Source organism: Arvicanthis niloticus, chromosome 28 (genome assembly GCF_011762505.2).
Source record: "Arvicanthis niloticus isolate mArvNil1 chromosome 28, mArvNil1.pat.X, whole genome shotgun sequence".
In the NCBI taxonomy this organism is placed as follows: domain Eukaryota; kingdom Metazoa; phylum Chordata; class Mammalia; order Rodentia; family Muridae; genus Arvicanthis; species Arvicanthis niloticus.
In genome coordinates this window covers 21,744,372-21,765,732 of record NC_133436.1, presented here as the reverse complement: position 1 = coordinate 21,765,732, position 21,361 = coordinate 21,744,372, and the positions used below count along the sequence as shown (strand labels likewise).

General features: G+C 44.1%; 1 protein-coding gene across 10 annotated transcripts in view; it reads left to right on the top strand.

Moving 5' to 3' along the window:
- The window catches only part of Utrn (utrophin), a 493,014-nt gene that overhangs the window by 42,255 nt on the left and 429,398 nt on the right, over window positions 1-21,361 (top strand). For 5 of the 10 annotated variants that reach the window (XM_076926857.1, XM_076926862.1, XM_076926856.1 and 2 more), the window contains exon 1: window positions 17,082-17,219. The exons of 4 other annotated variants lie outside the window; for them this stretch is intronic. In XM_076926857.1, coding sequence (XP_076782972.1) covers window positions 17,126-17,219 — 94 coding nt within the window. In that variant the 5' untranslated portion in view covers window positions 17,082-17,125. Of the gene's footprint in view, window positions 1-4,611; window positions 4,697-17,081; window positions 17,220-21,361 lie in introns of those variants that run through there. One more of the 10 variants, XM_076926861.1, reaches the window with a different exon arrangement.

The following is a 21,361-nucleotide window of genomic DNA, read 5'->3' as shown; positions in this document are numbered from 1 at the left end:
GCTGCTAAGTAGGATGATAGAGGGAAATTAGTGTCTGCCAGGGCTTTCCAGTCCTTCCAGTCACAACTTGGTGGAAGCGGCTAACAGGTGGTTGCTATTAGCATATGCATCGTTGAGTGCTGGGACCGTTTACCTGACCTGGTGTTCCTGGGTCTATTAAGTACATTCCCAACACCTCCTGTTTCATTGATGCCTTACTTACTGGGCTTCTTCTGTATGGAGGCGTGCCTTTGACACTAATGGAGACAGGCCTGGGAAGATGCTGACTGAGTCTAACAGGCTGGCTCTGGCAAAGGGCTGTAAGGGTGCAGCTGCCTTGAATCAGCTGATCATTTTCATTGCCTTTGGCTCATCATATTAAACATGCTTGCACATGCTTCAGTGTTTCATTTTTACCATAGTTAATGGTTCAGCTCCGCAAGGCCCTCAAAGGGCTAAAGGCCATAAGGCCCATCGTCAGCCCATGGCACTGTTAGAAACTGGAGATTTTAGGGGTGAGCCTTGAGGAAGGAAGTTGTTAGGTCAGGGAGGCAGGGAGGTTGTCTTTGAAGGTGATGCTGGGATTCCTTCCTGTCTGATTTTTGCTTCCTGTCCACTGTGAAGTGAGCAGCTTTGGTCTTCCCTGTGTGCCCTCGTGTATGTGCTCCAAAGTATGCAAACCAGTAGACTAAGAACGGAAATCTCTAAAACAAGGGGCCCAGATAAATCTTCCTTTCTTTAAATTATTGTTGATACTTTATTACAGCCAGAGAAAGCAACTTAAGAAGTTTCTATTCTCTGATAGCCACAGTATCACAGGGTTTGTGGTGGAATGCTAGTATCCAGCTTTGAAGTTTTTTTCTGGTCCAAACGTTGGCCTTGAAGAATTAAATTTTCCCTTTAAAGTGTGGCTCTCAGAAACATTCATGTCTAAGACAGGAAATAACTACTGCTTTCAAAAAAATCATAAACAAACTGTTCTCTGCGTTAGGGGCATCACAGACAGCCGAGCACTGGGGTTACAGAACTGGTTTTGGTTGTTTTTCTCTTACTATTCTCAGAACAGTTACAGATTATTTAGTGAGTTCATAGTAAGTTTATATTTAGTAAGTATTTGAGTTTCTTGGTTTACACTCCCAGGGATCAGTTGTACTAACATTTTGATAAAATTTTAATACAATTTGGGATTTTATGCACATAAAGTGACTCTGTACTGAGGTTCTAAAATAACAGCTATAATTTGGCCGTATTGAAAAACAGTGACTAAAGTCAAGCCTCACGTTTGAAAATAGAGGAAGGATCATTTCATGTTGTAACTAGAATTTCTCTCTCTGTGGAATCATTTTGTAAATATTGCAATCAAATTTCCAATTGACTGTAATCATGTAGAAAACAACAGTTAATAGCTGACATTATTCATAGTATGGTCTAGTGTGGTGTAATCCCGTCACTTAGGGTGCTGAGGCAGGAGGATTAACAGTAAGAGTGAGGCCAGCCTAGGGTACAGAGCAAAGCCATGTGCCAAACAAAGAAACAAATAAAAATAACAACACAACTGTAAATAAACAACAACAACAACAACAAAACCCAAAACAGACAAAAAAGAAAAGAGGAAAGTTCCGTCTTTGGCCTCTGGGGTCATGAGAACCTTTCCTTTCTTGGCCACTGTCCTCAAACAGAACTCAAGTCCAGACATGTGGAGACTATTAGATCCTTCCAAAGTGTGAACTGAAGAAAGCAAAACTTAGGGACGTTTATTTATTCTTCTTCTTGTTTAATTTGTATATGCATGTGTGTGAGTGAGCGTGTCTGTACATGTGCACACATGCGGTATGTACACTTGCCTGTGAAGGTCTGAGGTTGACATTGAATGTTCTGCTTGAATTGTTTTCCACCTTATTTGTGTGTGTGTGTGTGTGTGTGTGTGTGTGTGTGTGTGTGTGTGTGTGTGTATACTTGTTTATATGTTTACATCTTACCTGCTGTAGACAGCAGTCTGGTAGGTTTGTGCCAAAAAACAGAAAACTTCATTAGTTTACACATCTTCAGATGAGCATACTGGTCGTTTGCATTTTTTTTTAAAAATAATTTAGGTTCTGTCTGTATTGTGCAGCTTGAGGTGGAGTTGTGACTATTAGGAAGGTATGAGACACCTGTAGCAGGCTGACTACGCTAGCTTTGGAGTTTAAGAGTCAGAGACAAGGGTGCTGGGTGAGGAAAAAGAGGATATAGGGGTCATTTCCCTCCTGTTATTTTCCCTTTAGCCTGAGTGATAGAGAAAGTTACTGAACGGAATGGGAGGTGCTGAGTGGAACTGGCTAGAACCTGTGTTAACTCTGTGTTACAGAAGTATTGCACTGAACACTCATTTCGAACAGCCTAGATTATGCATCCAGGGGCAATTGGTCACCAAGGAGACATGGCAGAATTTGATTTTGGGGGTGTTCTGGGAACCTTTCCTGTGTGAGTCCACAGCCTGGATGGTGCCCTGGTTCTCAAACTCCACCCAGGTCTCTACATTCTTATTTAAACTCTTTCTTATTGGTGTTCTCTAGGCATTGAGCACTGGCTGATTAAAGCAGCCCCTGGTCAGATGCTGCTGGTGCCTCTGCTATTCCTAGTCAGCTTGTATAGATGCTCAGAGTCACTACGGCTAATAAGGGAGGGCAGATCTCCACTTGGAAAGCTGAAGCGGAGAAGACCCGGGGAAGCGAGAGGAACAGATTATGTGCATGCCTGGGAACCTCCTTCAAACTATGGTCTTCATGGCTCAGGGGTGAATTGTTCTTAGGAAAATCTGTTTGCTTTTTAGAGTGAGTGAAAATATGGTCAGGCCACTAAAAACAAAATGCAAATGTTTCTTGGTGCATCCAGTGTGTGTCGTTCTTATGGTGGTTAGGGTATTTAGGTTTTTCTTTGTCTTTCCCGTCATCCCTTTCTTTCCCTTTGGACCATTTTAGCAGTTGGGTGAAGCCAGATAGGTGAGTTTAAATGCACAAGATAAAATTTATATGCTGTAAAAGAAACCAATTATATTGACACACATTTACCAGAGTGCTTAAAAAGGCTGAGCCAGCGCCTTTAGTGGGACACTCTAATGGCTCTTACCACTATGTTTTCCTGAACCAAATGGTATTTTTCAAAGTACTCAATCTAGCTGTAAGGTAATGTGAAAATGTGGAGTTGTTGTTTTTTAAATGTGTGTGTGTGTGTCAGAGGACAACTCGCAGGAGTTGGTTTTCTCTCCTTCCATTATGTGGGTTCTAGGGATCTGACTGAGGTTATCAGCAATGGTGCAAGCATCTTACCTGCTGAGCTACCTCCCAGCTCTGTGTGTGTAGTGTGTTTTTATGATCTCATATCACAATGGAAGGCAATATAGATTCCCATTAGAAGTTAGTGGGAATACCACTTTCTATTTTCTGTCTGAATTCATGGATTTCCTGCCAGATGATAACCCAGGATAAAGATGATAATATCAAGTGCAAGCTAATTTTCTCAGAGCCTGGCGATGGCAGCCAAATGTTACAGAAAACCTGTATAACAGAGGTGACTGTTTTACATGGAATCGACTGTTCTGTGACTGCAACTTACTCTACACTCTGTACCAGACACGAACAACAGAATTCAGCCATCATGGTGTCTGGACTGTTGAATGTACCCAGTAGCAGGGGAAAAAAATCCAACCCTGATATCGCAATATACAGATGGTTGCTTAGTTACCCAGTCGGTACCTATTCCTCAGTGCTCTGAGGTGAATCCTGAGGCAGCTGAGATAGGCTGTGGAAGTTAAGGAAAACCTCCTTAAAGGACTCATCAGATCCAGTACTTCAGGGTTGCCAGGTTTGTACAGGGCCAGCACAGAGCCAGCAATTGTGGATGAAGTATGCTCAGGGCTGTGCGCTGAGACTGGCCACGCTGCACTTGGCATTTTACTCAGTATTTCTCCTGAAGTATGTTTCCTGAGGAAACAGGAGTCCTTTACCTTTCAGTTGGAGAGCATGTATTATTTAGTAGTTTAGTAGATGGATTCCCTAAAAGCTTCAGGGATTCATATGGATTACCAGGGGCTAAACATTTAATTGCAAAACCAAGAGAGACCAGATTGCAAAATTTGTAAGAAGCTCTCTTGCAAGACTTAGAAAACTGGGAGAAAAGTATTTGTTGGTCTGAAGTTTCCTAATTTTTTTTTTTTTCCCCAGCCAGTCAGTCTGCCTTTGGCTTGAATGTACAGGGAAGCCTAAGGTGGCAGGAGAGGGAGAGGTAAGGGGGGGGGGGGGGGGGGATATGCTTGCCTTTCTGTTTGCTGAGCCATTAGCACTGTGGTGTTTATAGAAATGCCTGCTTTGCTGGCCGAGGCAGATAAGGGCTGTCACAAGTCTGAGTTTTTAAGGCGACAGGCTCAATGCCTGGCAGAGGCTCTGAGGTGCACACCAGGATTGGGCTCTGCTCAGAGGCAAGAATGCAACCATTCTGGTCTGGGCAGTTGGGGAGGGACTCATCTCTCTTCACTCCAGGTATACTTTGGCCCTGTTTTTCCAATTTGACTGCATCAAAGCAAGGTCTCCCTCCAGCCGAGGGGGACACATATCTTTGCGACTCCTCAGAACACTGCTGGCTTGGGAATTGAAACCACATTTGGAGGGCATGCTGAGCCGGGGAGAAATGAAAGAGACATTCGTGGCCTCAGATGGAGCCGGCAGAGAGTCACAGACAGGTGAAGGAGACGCGTTTGGAATGGTGTGGTTACTTGGACATTTTTGTTCAATGAAAGTAAATGGAGGCGCGGTTCGGTCTGACAAAATAATTGGTATGACAGATTCTAAATGATTTTGGTTTTTAGATGACCGGACAGTGTTTCAAACAAAGTTCCTGTAGTGAACTTTGAAATGTGTCAGTTTTAAAGGAAGGATTTGACACTGTCAGTTATTAAAAAACATCTCGGGACTGCAATTCACTCTGTTGACCAGACTTCTTGTCCTTCTGGTCTGCCTTTTACTGCCTGTCTCTTGAGTGTGTGGAGGGGTTAGGCTCTGCAGCTGGTCTAGATGGAAGGCTTGCCCAGAGCTGTCCGTTCTGTGAGAATCATGTTTGGGTAAGAATCTTGCTAGCTCCTCCCAAACCCCACATCATATGTGGGTGGGTAAAGGGGATTAACAGTGGCACTAAGTCTCCAACAAGGACATCTTGAAAAAAAACACCCACGCCTGTTATCCATTTAACTTGTCTGTTTCTTCTCAGCTTGTTTTCTTAGTGATTTGTTTGTTTAATCTCTGCTGGTGCTACATTTTGTGGTGGGCTTCTTGAAAACATAAATACGGCAGGATCCCTGCTTACACGCTTTGAGCTGCAGCCCTGCCGTAAGAGGCAGGTTCTTGAGGTGTACTAGGTTGGGGGCAGCAGTCACATGGGGCACAGACTAGGGTGCTCGTGCCTCGAGGAAGATCAGGTAAAAAATGTTTCCCAAAGGGTGGGTTTTTGAGATGTCAGAGAAAAGTCTAGAAGAATACCAGGTCTATGGGAATATGTGGGTGAGGGCATATCTTTGGTGAAGCATGCATGACCGTGAATCACGTGGTGAAGTGGTGGTTTCCTGTTTGTAATGTGCCTGTTCTCTGTCCACTGCTTCATCCAGCCTTTGTCTCCATGGTTACTACCCTCTATGGTCTCCCTCTCCTGTCTGGTGTGCTGGTCCTTAGCCCTTGACTGGCTCCCTCTCCTCATCCTGGGATTGGTCATTGCACCTCTGTCCTGACTCCCTTCCAGAGTGGATTCTGCTGTAATCCTCTGTTGTGTGCCTGTTGGTTTGCTTCAGGGCACCTGCCACAGTTGCTAATTGTGTTGTTTACTTCAGGCTTCTTGGCCTCCCAGGTCTTGTTCTCAGCGCTTTGTCCTTGGGATGATAGATCCTGGGGATGAAGGAGCAAAGAGACGTCACTCAAGAAGCAAAAGCACTCTTTATTCCTTGACATTTGAGACCATTCTGATGTAGGCACCAAGGATTTCCTCTATGATCTTATTCGAGACCCTTGGGTATGACTTCAGTGGGGTTATTCTAAGGGAACTGTTTGAAAAAGTTAAGTATTAAAAAAAAAAATCTAAAAACACAGGGAACAGAGAAATATTCTTTGGAGTAATTGTTATAAACAAAAGGGGAATTAACAGTTTCAAAGAAAATGACATGGCAAGATTCTTTAGATACAATCATACTTCGTAATATTTTATATTTGCTTCCCACATATTAGCTAGTTCTCTGACCTGGCCTGATGGTGTTGCCGAATTATTCTTGTCCATGTGCCGACGACCGTATTCATATACGGACACTGTATTTCTATAATTAATATCATTATAATTTACTCCAATTAAACCCTTTAACTTGCGTAACCAGTGGTGATGTTCTCACGCTGATAGTGTTCCTTTATCCCAGTAACAGATGTTTGAGGGCTCAACTTCATATCCGGTTTTCTCCACTCATACTGTCAGATTTTGTTGTTGTTATTGTTTCTTTGTATTTGTTCTTTTGAGACCAGGATTTTCTGTATAGCCCAGGCAGAGTTCGCTGAGCTCCTAGGCTGGCCTCCCTCTGTGACCTTTCTGTCCCCTCATATTCCAAATACGGGAGCTGTGGACCCGCCCTCCCACAGCAGCTTCTCTGACAGCTTTTCTTTCTCACCAAACAGTTTCATTTAGACACTGTGTTGTTCTCACTTATATTTTCCTTGCTTATGTCACAAACAGCTAAGCCTAGGGTTTTTTTTGTTTTTGTTTTTTTTTGTTTTTGTTTTTTTTTTTTTTGCATGGGATATACACAACAAAAGTTATTTTGTATATTCTGTAGTGGAAGGTGGAAACTGTTCTCTCCAAAGGCAAAGTGAAAGGAACGAAACCTAGAAGAAGAAGGCTGTGACTTGTCACCTGGCTTTTTCCTGATGACAGTTGCCCTGCGCTGTTAGCCCAAGGGCTGGCAAACTAGCTCTCTCTGGGGAGGCTGTGTTCCCAGTCATGTCTCTTGCCCTCGGTCACTGGTTCCCAATTTTTGGTTCTCTTTTTGGGAGAATGGAAAAACAAACAAAAAGCAACCCAGAAACTTAAAATATTTTTATTTATTGTTTGAGAATTTTATTCAATCTATTTTGGTTTCATTCTTCACCCCGACCTCACCAAGAGTCACCCCACTTTCCAGTTCCTCCAGCTCCATGTCCTTTAAAAATGACATTTATACACTACCTTGGGGGTGACCTTTTGGCTGTCTTTATTCTGGAGCGCATTTTCTGCTCCCCTCTTGCTTCAGTCCCATGCACTCTCACTCACTAGGTGACTATGGATTGCCTACTCAGCATGTGCCAGCAGCTAGGCCTTAAAGATGCTGCCTGGTGGATGACGAGTGCCTCGGCTATTTTATGGTCAAGTGTGTTTTAAGCGGCTACACGGGAGAACTTACACTGTGGTGTGTGTGGTGTGGCTGCAGGAGGATGGCGCTTTTCACATCTGACTTCATTGATTCATCTACTAATGTCGGCTTTCTGTGCTTGGCTCTTTGCCTTGCTGAGGTGAAAGGCACTTTGAGACTTTCTATTTCTCCACAGCCACACACCTGTTGCTGACTTGTCTTGAATATGAAATCCACAGCCTAGAGTCACTTTCTTTGGCATCCCTTTTCTCTCTGCTCTTTTCGGTGCCATCATGAGGTGGGGGTGGGGTGAATTTTCAGGTGTCAGAGTGACGTGAAGAGTCAACATCACGGGTCCCTCAGGTCTATGACTTTCATGCATTCAGGAGTTGTAATGCTGCCCATTGTTGTCCTTCTGTCACCCAAAGTCACATCTCTATGGACTTGAGAGTCCACGGCAAATATTTGTGCTGGAGTTCAGGGGTGGCAGTGGCTCCGGCAGCTGCTGCTACCTGACACCTGGACTCACAGTGCTTTGAGGAACGTCTATTTCCTCTTGGCATCAAATGGGTTTTGGCTGTGACTGTGAGGAAAAGGAAGTATTGTATAGTATCATTTACTTTCATAAAAATAGCTTTGAACTCTCCGGGCTTCCTGTGGGTCCAGTCAGTGCCTTTGGAGCCAGGGAGGAGCTGCCTTAGAGAGCACCCAATCCGGCAGAACGAAACAGTATTGGCTGGGCCACAACCGAAGTATAGAACACCGAAGCTTGCTGTTTTCCTTGCTGTCATGAATCCTTACATACCTCATCTTCTAAGTGGGAGTTAGACTCCTGACAAAGCATAACCTGTAAGAGGGCCATGGGCATCAGTGGAGGTCAGTGTCAATGAACAGTAAAGGCCAGTGATCCCCCAAACTGGATACTGACTGGCCTATATGACAAGTGAGAGCATTCGTGGTTGTAGCTTGCTACGGAGTCCGCATCCAGCTGGAAGTTATTTGAGCCCAATATTCTTAATTTCAAAATCAGCTTTTTATATTTAGCATATTTATACTTTCTTGGCCAGACAGCCTTACTCACAGATATTCCCGGGGGAAGAAGGCTTTTATGACAGAAGGGGACAGACTGGCAAGCCTGGGAATGGCCGCTTGCTGGAGAGGCTGCCCTGCACCGGGAGGCCTGTTTCTTGTTTCTACCTTCTTTGAGTCACTGTGTTTTCGCCTTGCTAACTCTCCTCTGAGCTCCTTTCTCTATCCTGCCTTGCTCTGTGCCTATGAATATTGTCATCACAGGCCAGCTCTGTGTTTCTCCTTTTAGCAGAATTCATTACAACCTGTTTTTCTCAGTCACTGCTTTTCTTTGTTCCTTTTGTAGTCTCTGGCCAGTCAGTCCTAGGACTTGAACTGATCCTTGGATTAGGGACACAGCAGGTGCCATGATATCTGTGGCTTGCAAGTTGAATCATTTGACTGACCTGGGAACCAGCTCTTTCAGGGATATAGAGCACAGAATAGAGCATTCCTCTCTCCCCTCTAAATCTATTGGTCACATGAGTGGTCCATGCCACCTGGGTACTGGGAACATGTTGCTGAGTGTCCTGACTTGGAGATGCTGGAGTGAGAACTAAGTCCTTTCTGTCCCTCACTTGGACACTTTCTTGTGACTCTCTCATATTATATTAGAAACTGAATGGTCCTGGTCTGGGGCAGTAGTTAGTAAAGTGCCTGCCATGGTGGGGTCCTGAGTTTAATTACCTGAAATTATTTGGAAAAAAAAAAAATCTGAGTGTGCTGACACACATTTGTAACTTAGGGCTGAGGAAGCAGAGACAGGAGGATCCTTGGGCGTGCTGATTAGCTGGCTTAGATGAATTCCAACAAGGGCCCTTTCTCATACAAACAAGGTGGACAGTGATTAGAGAAGATACTTGAGGTTGACCTCTGGGCTCTACAAGCACTGGTACCCGTGAACACACACATGCACAGGCGAGAGAGAGAGAGAGAGAAAGAGAGAGAGAGAGAGAGAGAGAGAGAGAGAGAGAGAGAGAGAGAACCACATAAGACACAGACACACATACACACATACATGCAAATAAAGATACACATAAAGACAGATATACACAGACACACACACTCACACACACAAACAGACATATATAGACACACACATTCATGCACACAGACAGGCAGAGGCACACAGACACACACAAAGGCAGACACACACAGAGACACACAGAGACACACACACACACACACAAACATAGATTCTCCCTCCTTCCTTCCCTCCCAGATGGCAAATGCCTCTAGTTCCTTTCTCAGGGTGTCTGCTTATTACCTGGATTTTTTTTTTTTTTTCACTTTCCCCACAGTTCTGGCCCTAACTGTCATAAATAGATGCTTATCTCATTCTCAGCGGAGAGAGAGCTGATACATCAGAGTCTGAGTGGGTGGCATGTCCATGTTTGGACGAGACTGTCTCTGTATGTTAGCAGCTGCAGGCTGGATCTGCAGATGATTCACACGTGTTAATCCTCATATCTTCTGAAGAGAGAACGCCCTCAGATTTGCATGAGGACATTTGCTCGGGGAAAGACACAGTCCCGTGGTGGCCAGGGTTGAAGTGTAGACCAGTGTGCCTGGGGACTGTAGTGGACGGTGTCCATGGGAGCCAGTTGGTAAACAGGGATAGTGTTGCCTTTTAGAGGGGCCAGCTGATAGGACTGGGTCTCTGAGGCAGACTTCAGTGTTTTCACAGGCAGTGTGAGCTGGTGACAGTAGTTAGGAACTAGGGACATTGAGCTGCAGAGAGTCAGTGGGAAGATAGGCAGCGGCAGGTGACAGTGGGGTAGTGTTCTGAGCAACCCTATCTGAACTGGCTGGCGGGCACCATTTGGTCATTAATCCGATTGGGTTTCATTATCAAGGATAATAAAAGAAAGACTCTTGGATATCTTCTTCACCCCTTGCCATAAAGCTTGAACATTTTAGAACTCTCTAGAAACTGGTTGTGTTTTTCTCACAGTGCCAACAAATGTACTTAAAAAAAGTCACTTACTGTTCCTTGCTCTGCAACATGCAGGTTGCTTATAGATTTCTAAAAGACAGAACATGTGCTTCCAGATACGCTGGCACATGACTGTAATCTCAGTACGTGGGAGGTCAAGGCAGGAGGATTGCTAAATTTGACTATAGCCTGGTCTCCAGGGTAAGACTCTGTCTCAAAAAAACCCAAGCCATGGTTGGAGAGATGATGGCTCAAGCAGTCAAGAGCATGTATGTACTCTACTTTTAGAGGACTTGGGTTTGGTTCCCATGTTAAGTAGCTCACAACTGCTCTGGTCTCGGTGGGGATCTTACTCCTATCCACATAACCCTCCACCCACATACCCAATTGAAAAAAAAAATCCCAAATTTTTGGGAAAAAAGCCCCCACTAAACTAAATCAAACAAAAACAAAAAACAAAGCAAAACATGTAAATGATTCCTAAAATCATGTGTCCTTTTATTTTTTTTATACTTCAATAGTATTTTGAAAGCCAGGTGGCACACACAAAGAGGCAGGCGAGTCTCTGAATTTGAGATTAGCATAGTCTACTGATTGAGTTCCAGGTCAGCCAGGGTTAACACAGAGAAACCCTGTTTTGAAAAAACCAAGCGTTTTGTGTTTTGTTTCTTTTGCTGTCTTTATAAGTAAGTAACTGTTCTTGCTTCCCTGAAGAGCCCCAGCAATGTTCCTCCTTCCTGCCATTAGGGTAGGTTCTTGTAGTGGAAGTGGCTATCTGAATGACTCCTGCTCCTAGCAGTTGACTGTGCCTGGTTTCTCCTAAGGCTCTGGCAGGCTTTTCCTGCTTCTGCAAAGAGCTCGCCTTACCAGGCATCCTGGAGTGTTGGTTTGTTCTGCCACAGATCCCTGTGAACTACTACTTGATTAGTGGAAACACTTGCCACTTATACCAGAAAGCAACTCTGGCCTTGAGACTTCATACTCAGATGTGTGCACCCTGCCATGAGGGCAGGGCCTCATTGGCTTACAACCCCAGCTTGTCCCCAGCGCTCCAAAGCTGTGATTCCTACTTTCCTCTCCTCACTGAAAGCTGTGATGTCTTGTTTCTCTCCTCTGTCTACTTCCATGCAGCTTTCCCGATTGTGAGAAAAGTAGTTATTTTAACCTCAGACATGACTCTTAGGAATTTCCTTTCACTCTGTTACTCCAAGTTACTGTCCTCGCCATTCAAAAAAAATACAAGTAATTCTTCAAGCACATGGTGGCGGCGGGGGGTGGGGGGCATATTTCTTAGCCTCTGTGTGGTTGGGGATAATTTCTTACCTTTCAAAGTGTGGTGTAGATTTGACTTTCTGTAACTTGGTTTTGTGAATGATAATGTCCTTCAATTCCATTGTATACTAATATGGTAGTAAAGGCACGATTTTAGATTTTATTTATATCTTTGGTGCTTTGGGAAAATAGTCTGATGAGAAATTACTCCACCCATGAAATACCATCCTTGGCTTTGCTTTTTTTGGGTTTTGCTTATTTTTACAAGAGTTTTTTTTCCTGGCTTTGACTTTTTGTAGTTGAATCATATCAGCAATAATATGAACATTCTCACCACATGTTGTCAACATCATGTGAAGAGTTCTTTTCACGATAACGCAGGGTTTTTGCTAACGATCTTTAATGTGATTAAAAGCCAAGGTAGAATTTCATAGTTAGTCACGAATGAATTAAAGAAATCCTAGAACGTCCTTTGTGGAAGTGCTTTTTCCTAGGCTTCTATATAAGTGAATTCAGCTCACCGTTGATCAAAACTATTGGGGAAAAATGCCTTCCTAGTGAACACGTGCAGATATTTTTTAAAAGATATTATTCCTTAAATGAGACAGAATTGGGACTGCTTATATTGTGATAGTTACTATGAGTAATTTACAGATGGTGCAGAATTTGTCAATGGATGTGGATGCTATGGCCTCTTATATAAGGGACTTGACGCTCTGGGTTTTCATATCTGCAGGTAGGCTTGGAACCAATCCCTTTCAGATACTCAAGAGAAATGCATTCTAAGTAACATTACTCTGAGAACACGAGAGGGAAGGCTGAGCGTGTGGCTCATGGATAAAGCACTTGCCTAGCATGCCCAAGGCCCTAGGTTCTGCTCTTAGTACCACCAAGAAAAAAAAAGTTAGATTGTGTGGTCTTCAAGACAGAAGGCATCCTTTTTATCTTTATATTCCTGGCTGTAGGGGATGTAGATGGGCTAGTGGAGCCAAGGGATGTGGTTCAGATTGTAGGGTATGAGCTTGTTGGAGACTAGACTCCATCTGTCCTTATCCAGCACAAGTCTAAATACGGTAGAAAGATCATTTGGGAGCTCCGAGGGAGGGAGGCCTGGAGGGAAGGGAACCTGGAGGCTGGGACAGCTTTATAGGTAGATTGCTCTGATCGACCAGATAAACAAAGATGTGGGAAGGGTTTGTGGGGGCCTAGTGAGATTGTGGGGTTTTATGAGTACAGACTCACCATCCTTCATCTGCAGCTATAAGACCCAAAGGAAGATATGAATATAAGAAAGTTATTTTCCTTATAATTCATTTGGGATTAGACCTGCACTTGACCATACCTGGGTGGGGAAACTGAGCCTGATCTGTGAGATCCTTTCAGAGGCGGCCTCGATTCTGTTTACCACTCATAAAACATGTCTGCTGCAGAAGTGAATGTGTTTAGTTTCAGGGAAATACCTTGGATCTTGCTTCTTTTTGTTTTTTGATGTAACCTATGTTGGTATCAGGAACCAGCTTTATGGTTTCAGATTGCCTCCAAACCCAGTGCTGATGGTGACATCACCCATAGGCAACAGGGACCAGAGCATCTGTTGCCATGGCATACATTCCCAGAATCCACCTGGCTCACCTCTCACCTTTACCTGTGAGGGGTTACATCACAACCCAAATAAAAGGCAGACCTTCCTGAACTCTGCCCTCTCTTTCCCCTTCTTCTTTGTCGCCACTTTTTGCCCCCTTCTCCCACAATAAACCTCCCATGTGGAACTGCATTGGCCTGGTATGGTCTGTCTGGACGTAAGCAGTGATTCTAACACAACCTGTGTTTCCCGATATATATATATTTTCTCTAATGGGAGGAGTTTAATTGGCAATACTTTGTTTAAGCTGGGTGGGGACAGGGGCTGTGAAACGTGGCACACAAAGTGAAAGCCGAAGTACAGAGGGCTGGACGTCTAGCCTGGCACACTCAGAGACTGATAAGCTCACCAGCAGCGAGCAAAGCAGAACTTTGTGGGGATTAGACACAGACACAGATAGAGCACGGTTTATGGATTCTTTATTCATATGTGCAATCTTTGATTGAAGCCTGGGCCAGAAACAGGACAGAGTGGGAAGTCTGCACCAGATCAGTAGACTTGTTTGCACGATTGCTATCAATGTTAACTCTCTAGTCTGGATCATTGTGCCATGGTCATATAAAATACATTATAGGAGGTGACATGAGAATTTTGTATGTTATTTTTACAACTTATTTTTGTAAGTGTAAGGACATTTCAAGACTGTTTATAAGGACATGAAACAAAAATGGTCATCAGATTATATTTCAAGACAGGCTATAAAGAGGTGAGAAGACTGACTTATGCCCAATGCTATTAAGTAGAGATTGTCTGTTAGTAGGGCTTTGGTCTTAGAAATCTGCAAATTCAGTCAGGTGTTATTCTGGAGTCAGAAGGACACATCCTACCTGACCTCTTTCTTTCTTGACATGAGTGAAAAGCAAAGCCGTGGCTTCAGATTAAGGGCAGTAAAGAAGAGTTGGCAGCCAAGGACAGTGTTGTGCAGAGTCTGATGGAGGCGAGCCAAGCTCCTCCCACTTGGTCACCCTAGTGTTGGGGTGTGGTTTGGCACTAGCTTTTACCTGGTGCTTGGCATTGTTAGGAGTGTTAAGTTCATTAGTTTGGACTGACAGTTATAATACGATATTCAAAGCCAAGAGGGCTTGCCTATAGCAGGATAAGGAAACTGTTACCGTCCGTGGCTTGGTCGTCAGCTGACCTGGGCTTGAAGGTGCGTGTGTGTTTATATTTGTGCGTATTTGTGTATATGTTTACATGTGCGTATATATTTGTGTGTGTGTTCGTACATAGGTATATGTTTGTACGTGTGTCTCTGTTTATATTTATATATTTATGTATTCTTGTGTGTATGATATGCTAGATATGTTTCTTCCACAGAGGATTGGTATCTGAATATCTTTCCTTTTTTCTCCCCCTCTGCTATGCTGCATATGTTTCAGCTGTTTTTTTTTTCTTTATTCTCTTTCCATGCCATTCCTTTCTCTCCCTGCTGATGAGAAGAGACCTAGGCTGCCAGCCAGTTGCTGTGAGGCTATAATAGAGCTAGTGGTATGTACCAAATTTGATTACAGCTGTCTCAACACCAGACTGAATAAGAGTGTGCATAATCTGGACAGATAATTGTGATGGAAATGGCCTATTGATTTCACAGGAGCTAGGAACGAGGCCACTGTGTAACCTATCAGAAGAACAGATCTGTGAGGAATAGGCTCCCTCAGTCCTGAGGAGTTTGGGGAAAGAGCCTGCCATGAGAGGTTTGTAGGATTGACTTCAGATACACTTGGTGAACTGATGGTGGCTTCTTCTCTTCCATGTTCTCAGGGGTTAGGGTTAGCCCCAGCACTTTGCCCAGAGTGTGCTCCATGCATGTCTCATCTGTCCTGCAGGGAAGCCGGTCTGGAGGCTAAATGGGCGATGTGTGGCTTCTTGGCTTTTGAGCTTTCATGATGTTTCCATTTAGCTCAGTGAGATTGTTGTAGAACATTTCCCACAGTGGAAAGTTCTCTTGGACATATGAAAGTTCAACGGTCACTTTCAAAATCAGCTGTGTGCCAAGAAATAACTAAAACAATGGATTACGTAGTACGGCCCTGGGACATGGAAAATTTTAAAAGATGGGTGATTCATATTATTAATACAGGTTGCAAGACTTGAGGCCTTCATTGGAAAACAGAGAAAAGATGCCTTTCTTTTTTTGTTTATTATTATTTTTTTCTGAGTAAAATAATTCCTTTTATTTTCTATGATGATGATTTTGCCTGCATGCATTCTCTGTCTATGAAGGCCAGGAATGGGTGTTTGCTCCCTTGGAACTGGAGTTTGGTGGTTGTGAGCTGCTATTGGTTGCCAGTAACTGTCCTACACAAGGGCAGTAAGGCCTCCTAACCACTGAGCCACCTCTCCAGTTCTAAGTGTTATATATTTTTTTTAAGTTATGGCCTATCTTAGTTAGGGCTTTACTGCTGTGAAGAGACAGTATGACCAAGACAAGTCTTATAAGGACAACATTTAATTGGGGCTGCTTACAGGTTCAGAGCTTCAGTCCATTACCATTAAGGTGAGGACATGGCAGCATCCAGGCAGACATGGTGCAGGAGGAGCTGAGAGCTCTACATCTTCATCTGAAGACTTCTAGAAGACTGCCTCCCATGTGGTTAGGAGGAGGATCTCTTAATGTATTGGGATGCATTAAGTTCTGTTGATTTCATTTATAGGAAGTGTATAGAACCAGTGAATCTCTGGAGACCAGAAAATGGTAGTAGCTGCCTGGGCTGGGTAAGGAAGTGTGTGAAGAATGACTGCCATCTGTAGGGGTGAAGGGAGGCCATATAATTGAAGATGATGGGGTGGTTGCACAGAGTCTGCAAACATACTAATATCTGTTGACTTGGGCACTGCGTGTGGACTTATGATTTTATACTATGTGGATTATAGCAGTAAAATGATCATTTATCCTGGGTTTTGACTAAGTGACATGATCTGAGCCATCCTGAGTTTTTACTGTCACATACTGTCTTATTTATTTGGAGAGTGAGGATCAGAGGAGGTAGTGTTTACTTTTTCCAGAGTCACATGTCTATGCTCTTCAGAGCTTGACAGGTTCCTTTTAGTTGAGACTCCTATGGATCCTGGTAGGTTACATATTCTGTGAAAATCTTCGTGCTACGTACAGGTTTTCTGTTTCAGAGAAGGGAAGGAAAGTATTAGATCAATACTAAGCATGCAGATATGATAGTATAAAGGCTTTTTCTTCTTTCTTGCATGTGTGTGGATAACACATATGCAAAGACACTTAAATAGAAGTCTGGAAAATATGAGTCAAAATACTGACCTCTCATAATTCTGTGTGGTTATTATTTTTTTCCACCATACTGGTTTCTTTCTCTTTTTCTTTGTAGTTTTTGGAGACAGGGTTTCTCTGTGTCTGTTCTGGCTGTCCTGGAACTCACTCTCTAGACCAGGCTGGCCTTGAACTCACAGAGACACACCTGCCTCTGCCTCCTGTGTGCTGGGAGTAAAGGCATGCACCACCACCGAATTAAACACTGTTGTGTGTATATTTAGTGTGTGTGTGTTTGTGTGTGTTGGTCCTTGTTGTCAGACACCATCAAGCGAGAAAAGTTAGCATCTCCCTAGTTGATATGGAATATCCAAAGGCCCTTAGCTGTGACTATTAAAACCAAAAGTACCTCAAGAGTTCTTACTGACTGCAGAGTTTAACTTCCTGTCTGGTACTGAGGGGAGGTGGAGTTAGATTTAGTCAGATCCTCTTGTGGGAAAAATAAAAGAGACTTAAAAAAAAAAAAAAAAACCTAACAGGACATCCCAGTGTGCAGTTCGCAGGCGGCTTTTGTGTTGACTTCCTTCACGGCTTCCTGCATCTCAGCCGCTGTAGGTGATGAGCAACCTGGCAGCCACCACATTTCGTTGGAAAAAGTGGAGGTTGGATTTGCCTGGGCAGGCGTCTCTTCAGGCTTGCAGGAGATCCCCAGGTAACTTTGTCAGTTGCTAGACCCCAGGTAGAAAAGGGGGGGCGGGCTTTTGAAAGAGGGTGTTAGAGCCTGCAGAGTCTGCCTTTCTCTTGCTGAGTCTGATTCCTAAGTTAGGGAGCTGCTGAAAGCAGGGCTTATCTGTGACAGGCAGAGGTGGCCTGTTCCTCCAGATGTTGAGTCTCTGTGGAGCCAGACAGAGGTCACACATCAGGGGCTTTTTTCCTTTGGACTGAAGCTGTTTGGATGCCATTGTGTCAAAGGTTTGCCGCCTTCTTCAAGGCAAGAACTTGAACTCTATTCATTCAGTGTTTACTCCTGTTTCATTTTTTATTTAATTTGGGTTGGTGTTTTGCCAGCACATATGTCTGTGTGGATGTCAGATTCCCTGGAGCTGGAGTTGCAGACAGGTGCAAGCTGCCATGTGGGGGCCAGGAATTGAACCAATGTTCTTAAACTCTGAGCTGTTCTCCAGCCCCTTGACTGTTTACTCTTAAAGAGAAAACTTCCTCTGTGGCAGGCTACTGATTGTAGCCCAGGCTGGCCTGGAGCTACGGATCTTCCAGCTCCGCCTTTAGTGAACTGGGTTTTGGATGTATAGCAGCATCTCGTCTGATGCTGAGGTGTTGAATGGCGGCAGACGAAGCCAGCATTTAAGGAGGCCTGGGTTTGGTTCAGAGCTGACAAGGAGCACAAGTAAGCACTGCACGATGGTGGATTGTGAGGGCGATGGTGGATTGTGAGGGCGTCTGTTTACTCCACTGGGGTGGGTGGTAGAAACTGGGGGCTTTTGTTTACTATAGGGTTGTCCTTAGAAATGCAGAACATCCAGGCGGTTGGTGTCCTGACCCGTTTTCCTAATTAGAGTCTACTTCCAGAGTGATTTAGTTTTTCTGATCCTTACAGACATCCATGTATTCTCAAATGGATACAAGAGTATGCTGGCTATTTGGTCTGTCTGAGAAAGAAAATCCAAAAGAAGTGTTTTGGTACGCTGGAAGTCAATACTTTCCCTACAAAACCCAGAAACCAAACAAAAACGGCAAACCTCCAAAAAAAAAAAAAAAAAAAAAAAAAAAAAAAAAAATGTTTTAAGGGTACTTAGTTTTTTTTTTTAAATCTTTTTCTCCCCTTTCAATATTTTGCTTCCTAGTAGCCCAGAAACACAACAATGAGTGTATCCCGTAAGCATGCTACTGAAATGAGAGGGCCAGCTTGAATTTTTCTTAGTGATTAGTTTTCTTGACCAAGGGCTCTGGGGTGTCCGTGTGCTGTGATTCTCCATATCACCGCCTCTGTCTTTGTTTTCTTACTGTAACATAAAATCATGGTACCTTTCAGGGCTGTGACTAACACCCCCTGAACAGAGGTAGTCACAGTGGCACCGCGACCTTTCTGAAACTCCTTTGGAGTCTGGCGGACTTCTCTTTTCTCCTGCCTGAGATTTCAGCCCGCTCCTTGTCTTGCTGCAGAGGGTCTGGAGCAGCTGCAGTGGTTGGAATCAGAAACCAACCAGAAGAAAATCATGGGCAGTACTAAACAAAGTTACTACATGCCAAGGTCAGATCTTTTAAAACACTGTCTTGGTTGAGTTCTGATCTACTTAGGCGGGACTCCTTCCTTTGCTTTGGCTGCTATAAAGTCTTTAGGAAGATAGCATTTTAAAAAAGCTAAAAATATTTCAGGGATGTCATTTTCATAAAAATAGAAAACTAATGTTTATGCCGTCCCAAATTCTGCAGGAGTTCAACATCTCTTAAATTCTCCTGGGTTTATTCTAGTTTTGTAATGCATGATTCTCCAGTGATCTTGATAGGAGAAAAGATAATAAAATGGTTAAAGTAGTGTTTTGATGGGACATGCATTCACGCAGGCATCTGTGAATGACCAGATGATGCGCCTGAGGAACCTGGCTCGGGAAACAACTTTGGGAGAGCCTGCTTATCTTGCCACCCTTCCCACTCTCTTATTGGCTGATGAGACTCTGTGTCTAGGTTGGCATTTCCTTTTTAGATGGATGCATCAGAAGATTCTTAACTCCAGCTGTCTATTGTAGCCGTCTCTGTCCTGAGGCTCTTTCCAGGGGTTCTGATATAGCTGAACAGTGACTTTGTAGCTTCGCAGTAGCTCTCAGGAGTATCCTGGATGGAGCTGTGTGGGTGGGCCTGTGGAAATGATGACTTTTGTGCCAACTGAACTGGCAGTTCCATCCTAGATGGATAAGGAAAAGACGTTATCTCCCCTGTACCCCGGGTCTCCATTGTGCTGTGGAGTGAGCAAATGAATTCCTTGGTTAGGCTCAGGTTGAGGCTTAGCTTCCCATGTGTGCTGGTGTTGATTCAGGCAGGGTGTGGTGCTCAATGCTGGGATTGACAGTTGAGAGGGAGAAACTCAAGGATGAGATCTTACGGAATGGGTGACTCACTGGGGGTGTTCTAATGAAGCAAGGTGAATTGGGAGCTTTAGAATTAAGATTTTCACCAGGAATTCTCTCTCTCTCTCTCTCTCTGTGTGTGTGTGTGTGTGTGTGTGTGTGTGTGTGTATGTATGTTACAGAAAGAGTGAATGAGAGAGTGAGAAAGGAGAAAAGGGGGAGGAGGAAGAGGAAGAAGAGGAGGAGGAAGAAGAGGAGGAGGAGGAGGAAGAAGAAGAAGAGGAGGAGGAGGAGGAGGAGGAGGAGGAGGAGGAGGAGGAGGAGGAGGAGGAGGAGGAGAGAAGGGTGGAGGGAGATTTGGAAACATTACCGGGAGGTTCTCCTGTACTATAAGTGGCTTCTTCTGGTGCTTGGGCTGGCAGCCTGCAAGTTTGATTCCCCTTGAATGTTGAGGTTGTCTTTAATTTTTTCACTCCTTCCTGTATTTAGTTAGCATGTAGTCACTTGGTAGTTCAGTCTGTACCCTGGGAGGTGCTAAGAGTATAAGAATTGCCTGTATGGGGTAAGGGCTAAAATCTGGTGCTGGGTAAGAGGCCTGGGCCATGGCTGTCTTGATGGTTACTTGGGCTGTCAGACTTACCAGATGCTTACCCCCATGAAGGAGCGCAGGCTTGAGAAGCAGAGCGCCTGCCTTGAGATGCTTCTGTAACCCTGCTATAGAGAATGGAGTTGTTGGTTCTGAAGACCAGACAGGTTGTCGTTACAAAGGTACAAGAATGTGAGTGGTTTTGGGAGGAGAAAGGCAGAGGGTGACCTGAGAATTGTCATCAAGAAGACCTTGGAGCAATGGTTCTCAAGCTGAGTGTCAAGACCCCTGGGGGATCAAAAGACCCTTTCTCAGGGGTCGCCGAAGACCATTATGATTTATAACAGCACAATTTCAGTTATTAAGGAGCAGTGAAAATAACTTGAGGGTTCGGGCTTACAACATGAACTGTATTAAAGGGTCACAGCATTAGGAAGGTTGAGGAGTCCTGCACTGGAGCCAGGCAGAGGCAGAGATCAGCGAATCTCTGAGTTCCAGATAGCCTGAGCTGTGTAGTAAGATCCTGTCTCAAGAAAAAGGAGAAAGAAATACTCAACTGTTGAGTCTTGGATCCCAGATACCCTGCCATGAGCTATGTGAATCACTGAATCTTGGAGATCTGTTGGTCTCTTCAACAGGATTCCCTGGGGAATGTTATTTAGGATTTACATGTTTTAAATACTGTGCAAAACACAGCACCAGAAAACTAGAAAGCAAAAGTTGCGTAACTGGTGGTGTGTCAATCGATTGGTAATGGACTTGGATTGTTGGTCAGTGTCTAGGAATCGGAAATCAAACATACCGAATAAGATGTTTAAGCTACAGGTTCGAACCCAATCGTCTCCTGTGTATTTTTCCTCTTACTACTTGAATGGCTGCTCGTGGACCTGGCCCTGGATCTGTTTTATGTTTTCCCATCACTTCTCTGACCTGTGGTTAGAGGGCACCAGGTGCTTCCCGTTTCAATCATTAGCAGGTTCAGGACTTGTTGGACAGTGACCTTAGGTACTGTGTGGGAATTTGACAGGATCTGGGTCTAGTGCCTCCCTGCCTCTCCCCCACCCCCCATTCTGTCTCAACACTTTGACCTTAATTTTACCAGCTCAGTGAACTGGCAGCTCTTAAGTAGTTTTTCCCACTGCACTAGGACTTGCATTGTTTGGTGGAGGAAGATGAGTCATAGCC